This window comes from Bos mutus, chromosome 26, assembly GCF_027580195.1.
Source record: "Bos mutus isolate GX-2022 chromosome 26, NWIPB_WYAK_1.1, whole genome shotgun sequence".
Taxonomy (NCBI): domain Eukaryota; kingdom Metazoa; phylum Chordata; class Mammalia; order Artiodactyla; family Bovidae; genus Bos; species Bos mutus.
In genome coordinates, this window is record NC_091642.1 from 33,111,486 (window position 1) to 33,127,759 (window position 16,274).

Here is a 16,274-nt window from a genome sequence, read left to right on the forward strand (position 1 = left end):
AGGTTCCAAGAGCATCCAGTGAAAAGCCTCTTTTCCATCTCTGTTCCCTGGTACTCAGTTTTTCTTCCAAGAGAGAACCAGTACTATTGATTTCTAATGTATCCTTACAGAGAGATTTTAGACACTTACAAATACCTGCATATATTTCTTTTCTCTCTTTTTATGTAATGGTAGGGTGTTATACACATGGTTCTGTGGTTTGCTTTTTTAATTTACTGTGTCTTGCAGAATGTTCCATTTTCAGCTCATAAACAGTTTCCTCTTTTCCTTTTATGCCTGTGTGGTAAGGAATTCATTCTTAAATTGCACAGCAGTTGTGCTACTATAGACTCTAAGTGCACACAGCATCAACGTCCATACTGTATTTACCTAGTTTTCTACCCTTGAGCCTTTCTCTCTCGCTTCTAATCTTAAGGAAAAGAAATAGGTTTTTTTCTTTTGAATAATTTTTACCGCTTAGAAAAAAATAGGTTTTGAATTTCTAAAGTAAGATTAGATTTTGTTAGCACTTCCAGGAACAATTTAGATGATACAAATGAGAAAATATTTCTAGAATATTATACAGCTTTATAGTTGTTTTGGCTTCCCTCGTAGCTCAGTCGGTAAAGAATCTGCCTGCAGTGCAGGAGATCCGGATTCCATCCCTGGGTCGGGAAGATCCCCTGGAGAAGGAAATGGCAACCCATTCCAGTATTCTTGCCTGGAAAATCCCATGGACAGAGGAGCCTGGTGGGCTGTGGTCCATGGGGTTGCAAAGAGTTGGGCACGCCGGAGCAACTAACACTCGATATCATCACAGTTTTTTGGGGGGAGAAATAAAAGTTTTTGGATCTTTGAAAAAGATATAGAAAATATTGATAAGTTCTTTTTATAAGGGTTAACATGAATAATGCCTGTTCTGTTTGCTTTCCTGTTGAGTTAATTTAGTACAGTATCTGAAACTTCCCCTCCACCACCCCATGATTCACTGGTCTTTGAGATCACGCTAAGGTGTGGCACAGGTGTAGCATTTGACATGCCTTACTGATAACAGGCAGGGATTTTTGTTTTCAATTTCGTATTAACAGGAAACAGTCTAGAGATATTATTTGCCTTTCCTAAACCTGGAATTATAATTGAAGTTAAACAGCTTCAATAACACACTGTAATCATTTTCAGGTCTACATGAATTATACCCAAATGTTTTTCAGTGTCTTTTGAAATTCTGATGATCTAGGGAGAAGGCGACGGCACCCCACTCCAGTACTCTTGCCTGGAAAATCCCATGGATGGAGGAGCCTGGTAGGCTGCAGTCCATGGGGTCGCTAAGAGTCGGACACGACTGAGCGACTTCACTTTCACTTTTCACTTTCATGCATTGGTGAAGGAAATGGCAACCCACTCCAGTGTTCTTGCCTGGAGAATCCCAGGGACGGGGGAGCCTGGAGGGCTGCCATCTATGGAGTCGCACAGAGTCGGACACGACTGAAGCGACTTAGCAGCAGCAGCAACAGGGACAGTTTTTAATTGATAACCTGTATAGCCTGTGAGAGAAGAAGCCATGATTCTGACTCTGTAAGGAGCCATGATTCTGACTCTGATACCTGGATCATCCTGGTATCAGGTCATGATTCACTCTCATAGTTTTTTAGCAGTAAAATATCTTGTTGAGGAAGTGTGAAGGGGGTGGCATTATCAGAGATATGTGTGGACTGTTTTCATTTCTCTTGAGTATATAACTGGGAATGGAATTACTACGTCATGTGATAACTCTATGTTTAACTTTTTGAGGAACTGCCAAGTTGTTTTCCACAGTAGCCATACCATTTTTTACATTCCCACCAGCAATGTAGGAGAGTGGTGGGGTTTTTTTTGGCTCCACTGTATGGCATGTGGAATCTTAGTTCCCCAACCAGTGATCAAACCTGCGCCCCCTACAGTGAAAGCGCAGAGGCTTAACCACTGGACTGCCAGGGAAGTCCCTGTAGAAGAGTTTAATTTTCTCAGCATTCTTGCCAGCACTTGTTATTGTCAGTCTTTTTGACTATAGCCACACCAGTGATTGGGGTCTGCCCTGGTGGCTCAGAGGTTAAGGCGTCTGCCTGCAATATGGGAGAACTGGGTTCAATCCCTGGGTCCGGAAGATCCCCTGGAGAAGGAAATGGCAACCCACTCCAGTGTTCTTGCCTGGAGAATCCCATGGACGAAGGAGCCTGGTGGGCTACAGTCCACGGGGTTGCAAAGAGTTGGACACGACTGAGTGACTTCACTCACACCACTGATTATGAAGTAGTATCTCATTGGGGTTTTAATTTACATTTCTCTGATAGCTAATGATACCGAGTATACAAATGCTTATTGGCCGCTTATATATCTTCTTTGAAGGAATGTTTAAGTCTTTTGCCTATTTTTAACTGGGTTTTTGTCTTTTTATTATTAAATTATATTGATATGATTTTGTTATTATATTTTGCTATAATCTCTGTTTATACTTGATTCTTTTTTTCCTTTCTCTTATTGGAGGATGATACATAGTAGGAACATTGATTTTTTTTTTTCTTGTATATTTTCCATCCCTTACAATCGTCTCTTTTATCCTCAAGATTTGATGCAGTTTGATGATAAAGGAAACAAGACCAGTGTACCAGATAAGGAACGGCAAATCGAGGCTCTTCAGTTGCTCTTCCTCATTCTCCCTCCACCCAATCGTAACTTGCTGAAGTTACTGCTTGATCTCCTGTACCAGACAGCAAAGAAACAAGACAAGAATAAGATGTCCGCCTATAACCTTGCCCTTATGTTTGCACCTCATGTCTTATGGCCCAAAAATGTAAGTGTCGGGGGAACAGAAAGACTCCTTGGTTTTCTTGAGCTGGGCCTCATCCTATAGCTGTACTTCGTGTGGTTATCAAGGGTCCAGGTTCTGGTCTTCAGCTTTATTAGGTTAGGAACTTACTTTGTTAGATCATTTAAGAGTTATCAAACCACCAATTCCTGTTAATCTCGCTTATAAATCAATCTGATAAACCTGAATTACAATTTCAGTGGAAACTCTTAGTGGAAGATTATAGCTACTAAATATACCAGAATACTCATGTTGGGTGGTCGATGTAAACTCCTTCGTAACATGAAAGCCTTCTTGGGAAATCAAATTGATTTCTGAAGATCAAATGGTGTGAATTTAAACCAGAGCTGTATGATCTCACAGGATGGCGTCCCTGAGCTTTTAGATAGAGCGATACTGCCTCGTCCTAACTTTCCTATGTCCTGTAGACGTACTCTCCTTAGAGAAAGCTGAATGTCCTTCTTTTTCTTTTTTTAACTTTCAGCTTTTTATTTTGTATTGAGATATAGCCGATTAACAATGTTCTGGTAGTTTCAGGCGAACAGTGAAGGGACTCAGCCGTAGATATGTATATATCCTGAATGTGCTTCTTTAACTGAGACCACGGCCTTCCTAGTGACTTACATGAGAAGTAAATTGTATAGTCTTTTGAACTAATTTTTTTTTTTTTTCCTCTGAGGCATTTTACTTGTATGTACTACATCCCTAGAAAAAGAATCCAAGGATTTTCCCTCCTGTATGTTTTTGTCTTGCTTCTTCATGTTCCATGAGGCCAGCTGAGGTTGTCAGTACAATGAAACCAAACTGACGGGATGGGAGCAGGTTCTTCCACCATTTTTCTAGATCTTTGAGTTGCACATCAAATCTGGGGCTGATCACTCCACACTTATTTAGCCTGCCTGTGAGGTTCACAACAGTTTTCCCAGCCCTGTGGTCATCAGTGATTTCAAATTCGCCAATGTAACCATGCTTCATCACTGTTAGAAACCTGACGATGACTTTGGAGCACGGCGTAATAAGGACCTGGCGTTTGCCTCTCTTCTCGGCATTGTTGATACTCTTGAGCGTGTCAGCCAGGACATTCATGCGCACCATTCTGGCGGCACGGAAAGATGGCGGAAAGACTGAACTAATTCTTGACCTGGAAGCCGTTAGTTTCATATTCCTGTCCATTCATAAAACAGAGCTTCTGCCCAGAGGAAGGTTGCTGTGGGGAGGGATATGAGAGGAAAAAGACATACCAAGATTTGTCCATGTTAAGGGCATAACACCTCATACCTAAAAGAGTTTTAGAACCAGCTCAATGAGACTGAAAATAAACAAGTGATATGACTATAAAGTTAAGAGGTCTTAGAACACACAAACATTAAGTAACAAAGATACATGTTGAGAATGCAGGCTTTGGGATAGTAGAGACGCTGAAGTGCTTAAAAAGAGGCAGGGGAAACAAGAGAAGGGACTCAGTGACCATTTGACTATTTTTAAGAAACGGATGTCACCTTTAACATCAATTCGTAGTGACAGTTCTCTTTTGTCTTTGGAGAAACTAGTTTCTCTGAAGAGCAATGTTCTCGGTGACTGGTATGGATTCTATTCTTCTTGTCCCTTTTCCCAGGAAAGATGATCTTCAGCATACATGTCTAATTCTCAGGCAGAATTAGAAAAGGAAAATTGGTTCTCTTGGATTTCCTGGTCACTTCAGGGACACATGGTTCTTCCTAGGTTGTATCGTTTCAAGTGGAAACCTGCTGAGCCAAAAAGTCTTTCCAGAATTAAACACTGTAGTAGAGTCAGCTTTCTTGGTGATAGATGCTATCATACATTTGAAAAAATTAGCTTATTAATAAGTAAATGGGAGTATCTGCCTTCCACTTCCCAGTTCTTCATCTCTTTTTTTTGCTTTCTTTTGCTCTAAATAGGCCACTGCAAATGACCTTCAAGAGAATATCACAAAATTAAATGATGGGATGGCTTTTATGATTAAACACTCTCAGAAACTTTTTAAGGTAGGTAATAAATGGGATTTGGATAGTGAGAAGATAAAGAGATGGAGCAAGGTGGGATCCTGAGAGGGCTGTAAAGATGGCTAAATAAGAAAGGCCCTGACTGGAACTGGGAACCAAACAGACAGTGGTAAAACTGAGAGGGAACGACCTGGGTAGGGAAGAATGTGAAGGTGCCTGAGAGCTGAGCAGGGCTCTACCTCCTGGCCTGTGGGCTCTACCCTTTGAGTCATCCTTCCTTTTTCATGAAAAACAGCAGATGCTGGAAGCAGAGCAGTAGTTTTATCCTGCCTGCTTCCTGCCAGTTGAGATTTGACAGCCTCCTTTCATCTTGTATTCATAGTCGTTTTTAGTACAAACTAGCAGTGTTTCTGCCAATGTAATTTTCTTAATAGCTTTGTGGGTCTCTGTGGATTTTAGTGAGATTCACTCAGAAGATAAATTTGAAGATAAACCCTTCTCTTCCATGGACTCCTGCTGAGAAGGCTGAGGGACAGTACCTTTCAGCTTCCGGGAGGCCCTCTGGTTGTATTGAGAGGCTCTGGGAGGCACGCCTTTATCCTTTTGAAAGGGCTCTTTGTGTAACTGAATATTTTTGACCTTTTGATGTTTCCAGTGTTTTAGCAAAAGGTTTTACAGTCACATCCTTGGTCTTTTCTTTAGAGTGTACTTTCCTGATGGTGAATTTCTTAATTTTAATGTCTTTTGCCATCTGGAAAAGCTGAGAATTTTTAAGACCACTCTGTTCTGGTTCCTTTTTTTGCCTTTCTTAAAAAAAAAAAATTGGTAAAATACATATGACAACATTTACTATATGTGTACAGGCCAGTGGTATTAATTACATTCATACTGTTGTGCAAACCATCACCACCATCCATCTCTTGAACTCCTTTCATCTTCCTAAACTAAAATGCCATTAAACAATAAAGTTAGTTTAGTTAAAAGACTAAAACTCATTAAACCATTACTCCCCCATTCACCCCTTCCCCTTGGCCCAGGCCACCACCATTCTGCTTTCTGTCTCTAATTTTGACCACTTTAAGTACGTCATGAAAGTGGAATCAACCATACAATATTTGTCTGTTAGTGACTGGCTTACTTCCTTTGGCGTGTCTTCAAGGTTCACCAGTGTTGTAACATGTGTCAGAATTTCCTTCCTTTTTAAGGCTGACGTTTCATTCATTGCATATACCACATTTTGCTTATCTGTTGAGGGCACTTGGGTTGCCTTCATGTTTAACTGTTGTGAATAATGCTTCTCTGAACCTGGGCATATCATTTACATTGTGTTTACAACTACATAGCATTTATATTGTATTAGGTATTCTGGAATGGGTGAATTTAACTCAGATGACCATTATATCTACTACTGCGGGCAGGAATCCCTCAGAAGAAATGGAGTGGCCATCATGGTCAACAAAAGAATCTGAAATGCTGTACTTGGATGCAATCTCAAAAACAACAGAATGATCTCTGTTCGTTTCCAAGGCAAACCATTCAATATCACAGTAATCCAAGTCTATGCCCCAACCAGTAACGCTGAAGAAGCTGAAGTTGAATGGTTCTATGAAGACCTACAAGACCTTTTAGAACTAACACCCAAAAAAGATGTCCTTTTCATTATAGGGGACTGGAATGCAAAAGTAGGAAGTCAAGAAACACCTGGAGTAACAGGCAAATTTGGCCTTGGAATACGGAATGAAGCAGGGCAAAGACTAATAGAGTTTTGCCAAGAAAATGCACTGGTCATAACAAACACCCTCTTCCAACAACACAAGAGAAGACTCTATACATGGACATCACCAGATGGTCAACACCGAAATCAGATTGATTATATTCTTTGCAGCCAAAGATGGAGAAGCTCTACACAGTCAGCAAAAATAAGACCAGGAGCTGACTGTGGCTCAGACCATGAACTCCTTATTGCGAAATTCAGACTAAAATTGAAGAAAGTAGGAAAAACCACTAGACCATTCAGGTATGACCTAAATCAAATCCTTTATGATTATACAGTGGAAGTGAGAAATAGATTTAAGGGCCTAGATCTGATTGAGTGCCTGATGAACTATGGAATGAGGTTCGTGACATTGTACAGGAGACAGGGATCAAGACCATCCCCATGGAAAAGAAATGCAAAAAAACAAAATGGCTGTCTGGGGAGGCCTTACAAATAGCTGTGAAAAGAAGAGAAGCGAAAAGCAAAGGAGAAAAGTAAAGATATAAACATCTGAATGCAGAGTTCCAAAGAATAGCAAGAAGAGATAAGAAAGCCTTCTTCAGCGATCAATGCAAAGAAATAGAGGAAAACAACAGAATGGGAAAGACTAGGGATCTCTTCAAGAAAATCAGAGATACCAAAGGAACATTTCATGCAAAGATGAGCTCGAAAAGGACAGAAATGGTATGGACCTAACAGAAGCAGAAGATATTAAGAAGAGATGGCAAGAATACACAGAAGAACTATACAAAAAAGATCTTCACGACCCAGATAATCACGATGGTGTGATCACTGACCTAGAGCCAGACATCCTGGAATGTGAAGTCAAGTGGGCCTTAGAAAGCATCACTATGAACAAAGCTAATGAGGTGATGGAATTCCAGTTGAACTATTCCAAATCCTGAAAGATGATGCTGTGAAAGTGCTGCACTCAATATGCCAGCAAATTTGGGAAACTCAGCAGTGGCCACAGCACTGGAAAAGGTCAGTTTTCATTCCAATCCCAAAGAAAGGCAATGCCAAAGAATGCTCAAACTACTGCACAATTGCACTCATCTCACACGCTAGTAAAGTAATGCTCAAAATTCTCCAAGCCAGGCTTCAGCAGTACGTGAACCATGAACTTCCAGATGTTCAAGCTGGTTTTAGAAAAGGCAGAGGAACCAGAGATCAAATTGCCAACATCCGCTGGATCATAGAAAAAGCAAGAGAGTTCCAGAAAAACATCTATTTCTGCTTTATTGACTATGCCAAAGCCTTTGACTGTGTGGATCACAATAAACTGTGGAAAATTCTGAAAGAGATGGGAATACCAGACCACCTGATCTGCCTCTTGCGAAATCTGTATGCAGGTCAGGAAGCAACAGTTTGAAGTGGACATGGAACAACAGACTGGTTCCAAATCGGAAAAGGAGTACGTCAAGGCTGTATATTGTTACCCTGTTTATTTAACTTATATGCAGAGTACATCATGAGAAACGCTGGACTGGAAGAAACACAAACTGGAATCAAGATTGCTGGGAGAAATATCAATAACCTCAGATATGCAGATGATACCACCCTTATGGCAGAAAGTGAAGAGGAACTCAAAAGCCTCTTGATGAAAGTGAAAGTGGAGAGTGAAAAAGTTGGCTTAAAACTCAACATTCAGAAAACGAAGATCATGGCATCCAGTCCTACCACTTCATGGGAAATAGATGGGGAAACAGTGGAAACAGTGTCAGACTTTATTTTTTTGGGCTCCAAAATCACTGCAGATGGTGACCGCAGCCATGAAATTAAAAGACGCTTACTCCTTGGAAGGAAAGTTATGACCTAGATAGCATATTCAAAAGCAGAGACGTTACTTTGCCAACAAAGGTTCATCTAGTCAAGGCTATGGTTTTTCCTGTGGTCATGTATGGATGTGAGGGTTGGACTGTGAAGAAGGCTGAGCGCCGAGGAATTGATGCTTTTGAACTGTGGTGTTGGAGAAGACTCTTGAGGGTCCTTTGGACTGCAAGGAGATCCAACCAGTCCATTCTGAAGGAGCTCAGCCCTGGGATTTCTTTGGAAGGAATGATGCTAAAGCTGAAACTCCAGTACTGTGGCCACCTCATGCGAAGAGTTGACTCATTGGAAAAGACCCTGATGCTGGGAGGGATTGGGGGCAGGAGGAGAAGGGGACGACGAGGATGAGATGGCTGGATGGCATCGCTGACTCAATGGACGTGAGTCTGAGTGAACTCCGGGAGTTGGTGATGGACAGGGAGGCCTGGAGTGCTGAGATTCATGGGGTCGCAAAGAGTTGGACACGACTGAGCGACTGATCTGATCTGATCTGATTATAAGTAATCTACAGATGACTTAAAGTATACAGGAAGATTATTTAGCTTATATGCAAATACTGTTAATACACCATTTTATATAAGGGACTTGAGTATCTATGGATTTTGGTATCTATGGGGAAATCCTAGAACCAATATTCTTTGGATTCTGAGGTACGACTCCGTACCCAGAAATGGAATTGTTGGATCGTATGCTTTAACAGAACTCCTGTACTGTTTTCCATAGTTGATGCACCATTTTACCTTCTTACCAACAGTACACAAGAATTCCCATTTCTTTGCTTCCTCAACAACACTTGTTATTTTGTTTTGGGGATTTTTTTTATTGTAACTGTGTTATTGGGTGTGAGATGGCAACTCATTGTAGTTTCGATTTGCATTTTCCTAATGATTAGTGATGTTGAACACCTTATCATGTCTTTATTGCTAATTTGCATATCTTCTTTGGGGAAATGTCTATTCAAGTCCTTTGCCCATTTCTTTTTTTCTTTTTTGGCCATGCTGCAAGGCTTGTGGGATTATTACCCTGACCAGGAATTGAACCCATGCCACAGGAGTGAAAGCATCAGTTCCTAACCATTGGACTACTGGAGAATTCCTGCCCATTTTTGAATTGGTTGTTATTTTTTGTTACTGAGTTGTAGGTATTCTTTATATATTCTAGATGTTAATCACTTATCAGACATATGATGTGAAAATATTTCTTCCCACTGGGTGGATTGCTTTTACTTTGTTAATAGTGTCTTGCTGCACAAAATTAAAAAAAATTTTTATGAAGTCCCATTTGTCCATTTTTTCTCTTGTTGCCTATGCCTTTAGTGACATATGCAAGAAATCCTTGCCAGATCCAATGCTCTGAAGCTTTTGCCCTATGCTTTAATAGTTTTATTGTTTTATGTCTTGTGTTTATCTATTTTTGGTAATTTTTGTATATGGTATTAGGTAGTGGTCCAGTTTCATCCTTTTGCGTGTGGATATCCAGTTTTCCCAGCATCATTTGTTAAAAAAAAACTGCCTTTCCCCATTGAATAGTCTTGTTTGTCACTCTTACTGAAAATCCGTACATCTGAGGGTTTATTTCTGGAGCCTCTTCTGTTCAGTTGGTCTGTATGTTTGTCTTTATGCCAATATCATACTGTTTTGATGACTGTAGCTTTGTAGTAAGTTTTGAAATAAGGAAATGTGAGTCCTCTAGCATTGTTCTTCTTTCTCAATATTGTTTTAGCTATTTGGGGTCCCTTTGACTCCGTATGAATTTTAGGATGGATTTTTCTATTTCTATAAAAACTATCATTGGAATCTTGATAGGGAGTGCAGTAGATTATTTTGGGTAGTATTGACATTTTAACAGTAATAAGTCTTCCAATCCATGAATCTGGGATGTCTTTCCATTAGTTATGTTGACTTTAATTTTTTTCAGCGAATTTTTGTAGTTTTTATTGTACCAATCTTTTACCTCCTTGGTTAATTTCTAAGTACTTTATTCTTTTTGATGCTATATGTAAATGAAGTTGTCTTCTTAATTTCCTTTGTGGATTGTTCATAGTTGGTGTATGGAAGTACAACTCATTTTTGTGTGTTGACTTTGTATCCTGCTACTTTGCTGAATTTATCAGTTCTAACAATTTTTCTATGAAATATTTAGGGTTTTCTACATATGAGGTCATATCATCTATGAATAGAGATAATTTTACTCCTTTCAAATTTGGCTGTCTTTGATTTCTTTTTCTTGCCTAGATGCTCTGGCTAGTTTTAGTTCCTTTTTATTTAACAGTTTTTCCTTCAGTTTGTCTCTCTTCTTACTTTATAGTCTGCAAGGCCAACAGGAGAGTCTCTCTAGAGTGTGCTAACAAGATGGAGATTGAGATGTATTTTATGCATATATATAAAATATATTACATATATCATGTATTATAAATATAATCTCATAATTTTATCACAATTGTTTAGCTATATCATGTAACCCAATCATCACAGGAGTAACACTCAAGTCACCAATATTTTATTGGTTAGCAACAAGTCACAAGTCCATTCACACTAGGAAGAGGGAGTTATGCAGAATGTAAACATGGAGGCCACCCTAGAATTTACCCATTCAGGGTGGTGTGATCCAAAGTTCGGAGATTAGGAAACACAGGTCAGAATCTTTGGCTTAGTAGCCTGGAAAACAAAGGGTCAGGGCTGTATTGGAGGCTTAGGTGCCCAAGTCAAAGATTATGATCAATTAGAAGTCAAGATTTAGATAAGTGAATTAGAGCAGTAGTCACAGGACAACTGGAGAAAGAATAGTTTTTAATGGTGAGCAAAGATCTCTCAAATCAGTTCTTATACTCCTCATTTAGAGGAAGAACTAGTTCCAAAGCATGATTTTATGGGAATAAGTTGGGAGGAGTTGTGAATATGAAGAGTAAGGCAGTAGTTGTGAATCAAAATGGGGAATTTCTAGGTGCACTTCCTAACAGAACTCTTTTCTCTTGCTACCATTGCCATGGGGTTAACTTTTTGTGGCCCACCACTCATAAGTTGCAAGAGAGATGGGATCACAGAGATCTCATTGCATCTCATAGTTTAGCTTTCCCACCTTCTGATCTGTTATCTGTTGGGCCCATTCTCTTGCCCTTGGTCCAGCATACACAATTCAAGTATACGATGAAGTTGCACTTCACTGTGAAGGATTTTTTTAAAGTGACTTAAAACAACACAGATTTGTTATCTTACATTTCTATAGGTCAGAAGTCTGGCAGGAGTCTCACTGGGCTAAAACTAAGGTGCTGGCAGGGATGCACTCCTTTCTGGATTTTCTAGCAGAGAATCTGTTTACTTGTCTTTTCCAGCTCCCAGAGAGTGCCCCTATTCCTTGGCTTGTAGTCCCCTTTCTCCATCTTCAAGGCTAGCAATGTTGTGTCTCTCTGATCCTTCTACTATAGTCATGTTTCCTTCTAACCACAGCTGGGAAAAGTTCTCTGCTTCTGAGAACCCTTGTGATTATGATTATAAGTGAACCTGCTTAGATAACCTGGGATACTCTCCCATTGCAAGGTCTTTAACTTAATCACACCAGCAAAGTCTCTTTTACTTTACTGTGTCAGGTAACATATCACTGTGGAGGATCATAAGAATACAGATTATACAAACCTTAGAGATAAAACATGAGTACAGTCTCCTAGATGTATTTGGCTTAGTTCAGTTCAGTTTAGTTCAGTCGCTCAGTCGTGTCCGACTCTTTGCGACCCTATGGACTGCAGCACGCCAGGCCTCCCTGTCCATCACCAGCTCCCAGAGTTTACCCAAACTCATGTCCATTGAGTCGGTGATGCCATCCATCCATCTAATCCTCTGTCGTCCCCTTCTCCTCTCACCTTCAGTCTTTACCAGTATCAGAGACTTTTCAAATGACTCAGTTCTTCGCATCAGGTGGCCAAAGGATTGGAGTTTCAGCTTCAGCATCCGTCCTTCCAGTGAATATTCAGGACTGATTTCCTTTAGGATTGTTCTTGCAGTCCAAGGGACCCTTAAGAGTCTTCTCTAACACTACAGTTCAAAAACATAAATTCTTCTGTGCTTAGCTTTCATTATAGTCCAACTCTCACATTCATACGTGACTACTGGAAAAACCATAGCTTTGACTAGACAGACCTTTGTTGGCAAAGTAATGTCTCTGCTTTTTAATATGGTATATTGGTCGGTCATAACTTTCCTGCCAAGGAGTAAGCATCTTTTAATTTCATGGCTGCAGTCACCATCTGCAGTGATTTTGGAGCCCCCCAAAATAAAGTCTGTCACTGTTTCCACGGTTTCCCCATCTATTTGCCATGAAGTGATGGGGCCTGATGCCTATGATCTTAGTTTTCTGAATGTTGAGCTTTAAGCCAACTTTTTCACTCTCCTCTTTCACTTTCATCAAGAGGCTCTTTCTGCCATAAGGGTGGTGTTGTCTGCATATCTGAGATTACTGATATTTCTCCCAGCAATCTTGATTCCAGTTTGTGTTTCTTCCAGCCCAGCATTTCTCATGATGTACTCTGAATATAAGTTAAATAACAGGGTGACAATATACAGCCTTGACGTACTCCTTTTCCGATTTGGAACCAGTCTGTTGTTCCATATCCAGTTCTAACTGTTGCTTCCTGACGTGCATACAGATTTCTCAAGAGGCAGGTCAGGTGGTCTGGTATTCCCATCTCTTTCAGATTTTTCCACAGTTTATTGTGATTCACACAGTCAAAGGCTTTGACATAGTCAATAAAGCAGAAATAGATGTTTTTCTGGAACTCTCTTGCTTTTTCCATGATCCAGCGGATGTTGGCAATTTGATCTCTAGTTCCTCTGCCTTTTCTAAAACCAGCTTGAACATCTGGAAGTTCACAGTTCACATATTGCTGAAGCCTGGCTTGGAGAATTTTGAGCATTACTTTACTAGCGTGTGAGATGAGTGCAATTGGGCGGTAGTTTGAGCATTCTTTGGCATTGCCTTTCTTTCGGATTGGAATGAAAACCGACCTTCTCCAGTCCTGTGGCCACTGCTGAGTTTCCCAAATTTGTTGACATATTGAGTATAGCACTTTCACAGCCTCATCTTTTAGGATTTGAAATAGCTCAACTGGAATTCCATCACTTCCATTAGCTTTTTTCATAGTGATGCTTCCTAAGGCCCACTTGACTTCACATTCCAGGATGTCTGGCTCTAGGTGAGTGATCACACAATTGTGATTTTGTATAGTTCTTCTGTGTATCCTTGCCGCCTCTTCTTAATATCTTCTGCTTCTGTTAAGTCCATACCATTTCTGTCCTTTATTGAGCCCATCTTTGCATGACATGTTCCCTTGGTATCTCTAATTTTCTTGAAGAGATCTCTAATCTTTCCCATTCTATTGTTTTCCTCTATTTCTTTGCACTGATCACTGAGAAAGGCTTTCTTATTCTCACCTTGCTATTCTTTGGAACTCTGCATTCAGATGTTTATATCTTTCCTTTTCTCCTTTGCTTTTCTCTTCTCTTCTTTTCACAGCTATTTGTAAGGCCTCCCCAGACAGACATTTTGTGTTTTTGCATTTCTTTTTCTTGGGGTCGTCTTGATCCCTGTCTCCTGTACAATGTCACGAACCTCTGTCCATAGTTCATCAGGTACTCTGTCTATCAGATCTAGTCCCTTAAATCTATTTCTCACTTCTACTCTATAAGGGATTTGATTAGGTCATACCTGAGTGGTCTAGTAGTTTTTCCTACTTTCTTCAATTTAAGTCTGAATTTGGCAATAAGGAGTTCATGATCTGAGCCACAGTCAGCTCCCGGTCTTGTTTTTGCTAACTCTATAGAGCTTCTCCATCTTTGGCTGCAAAGAATATGATCAGTCTAATTTCAGTGTTGACCATCTGGTGATGTCCATGTGTAGAGTCTTCTCTTGTGTTGTTGGAAGAGGGTGTTTGCTATGACCAGTGCGTTCTCTTGGCAAAACTCTGTTAGTTTTTGCCCCACTTCATTCTGTACTCCAAGGCCAAGTTTGCCTTTTACTCCAGGTGTTTCTTGACTTCCTACTTTTGCATTCCAGTCTCCTATAATGAAAAGGACATCTTTTTTGGGTGTTAGTTCTAAAAGGTCTTGTAGGTCTTCATAGAACCGTTCAACTTCAGCTTCTTCAGCGTTACTGGTTGGTGCATAGACTTGGATTGCCGTGATATTGAATGGTTTGCCTTAGAAATGAACAGAGATCATTCTGTCATTTTTGAGGTTGCATCCAAGTACTGCATTTCGGATTCTTCGGCTTGGTACAAGTTCTAATTATTTCATTCTTTCAAACATTGTCTAGTTTTGCTCTTCCGTTCTGTAGATCTCTCATTTAGCTCCTCATTCTTGGGATTTTGATTCTTATTTGCTATTTATCTTTGTTTCCAGGCTAGTGTGAGCACTCTTTGAGCCTCTTTTCATCTCTAAAGGAGACAGAGACTGTCTTTTCTTTCTTTCTTTTTTTTGGGGGTTTGTTTTGGTCTTAGAACTTTTATCTTTGGATTTGAGTCAGAACTGTTGTCCTTGTGGGCACCTGCTTCACTGCCTTGGCTCAGTAGGTTCTTCCCTAAGCTTCTCCCTGGATGAAAAGTGGTTGATTGTTCTGTGCGCTCTGTATTCTGAGAGGTCCTGCTTTACCCCCGATTGTTCGTCTTGTGCTTTTCTGTCTTTTTGTTCTCAGATTCCTTGGGTGGATCGTTTATCTCTTATCCTCAGATTCTATGTTGTTTCATTCTGTGTACTTTGTATTTTTTCCCCTAAAATTATTCCTAACTACTTGAAGTTCTGTCTTCTACTATTATAAGTCCATCTGACCCAATCTGGTTTTCTCTCTTCTCAGTAGGAGTCACCACATCTTTTCTTGGAAATTATGATATACACACACACACACACACACACACACACACACACACATATATATAGTTAAGGCCAATCCTCATTTTATGTGAACCGGCCCTTTGTTGTTTTCCTGTGAACTGTAAAATACCTCAGACCCTCAGATTTTCATTTAAACCCATCTACTTTTGATTACTTTTGATTTGCTTTCTGAGTATCCCTTCAGCTCATAGTATCTTTTTGGGGCAATGGTTTTTATGCTTCTTAAAATTTTTAAATTATCTGTTTATTTTTGGCCGTGCTGTATCTTGGTTGCTTTGTGTGGGTTTTTCTCTGGTTGTGGTGATCAGGGATTACTTTTTGTTGAGGTACACAGGCTTCTCATGGTGCTGGCTTCTCTCGTTGCAGAGCACAGGGTCAAGGGTGCTCGGGCTTCAGTAGTGGTGGCACACAGGCTCAGTAGTTGCAGCTTCCAGGCCCTAGAGTTCAGGTTCAATAGCTCTGGCACTCAGGCTTAGGTGTTCCATGGCATGCAGACTCTTCCTGGGGGCAGGGTTCAAACGGCCGTCCCCTGTGTTGGCAGTTGGATTCTTAACCACCAGGCCATCAGGGAAGTCCTGTTTTTTTTTTTTTTAATGAAGTTTTAAAATAGATGATGTGGGCTGTCATATTCTTGTTTGGAGGACATTTCCTTTGGCTCTCTTCTGTAGTTTACCAAGGGAAAAATTAAACTTTAGATAACGTAATGTCTTTGTCATGAGACTCATTTTTGGAAAACTTCATTATGAAGTTTTTCAAATATGGAGAAAAGTTGAAAGATTGAAATAAAACTCTCAGATTCAATGAATGTCACCATTTGGCATATTTGCTTTATCTCTCTACGTTCATGCTTTTTATTTACTTTTTTTGGCTGAACCACTGACATGGTATTTTGTCCTTTAAAACTGAAGCATGACTATATCCGTCTACTCTTCTGTCTATTCATTGTATTAATTTTTGAGCATTTGATATTGAAACTCCAACTGAGAATCTTAACTTATCTAACCCCCCCCAAATAATTGTAA

The 16,274-nt window shown here is 40.1% G+C and overlaps 2 protein-coding genes across 6 annotated transcripts in view; one reads left to right on the forward strand and one right to left on the reverse strand.

Moving 5' to 3' along the window:
* The window catches only part of ARHGAP19 (Rho GTPase activating protein 19), a 69,159-nt gene that overhangs the window by 32,809 nt on the left and 20,076 nt on the right, over positions 1 to 16,274 (forward strand). For all 5 annotated transcript variants that reach the window (XM_070363299.1, XM_070363298.1, XM_070363302.1 and 2 more), the window contains exons 5-6: positions 2,583 to 2,809; positions 4,744 to 4,830. In XM_070363299.1, the coding sequence (XP_070219400.1) occupies positions 2,583 to 2,809; positions 4,744 to 4,830 (314 nt within the window). The remainder of the gene's footprint in view (positions 1 to 2,582; positions 2,810 to 4,743; positions 4,831 to 16,274) is intronic.
* LOC102287608 (small ribosomal subunit protein uS8-like) lies at positions 3,359 to 3,934 on the reverse strand. The gene has a single exon (XM_070363617.1). The coding sequence runs from the start codon at positions 3,917 to 3,919 to the stop codon at positions 3,530 to 3,532; it is 390 nt and encodes a 129-aa protein (XP_070219718.1). The 5' UTR covers positions 3,920 to 3,934; the 3' UTR covers positions 3,359 to 3,529.

Bases quoted from the DNA above. Each gene is read 5' to 3' on its own strand.
- LOC102287608 (XM_070363617.1), bottom strand. From the start codon at position 3,919: ATGGTGCGCATGAATGTCCTGGCTGACACGCTCAAGAGTATCAACAAT.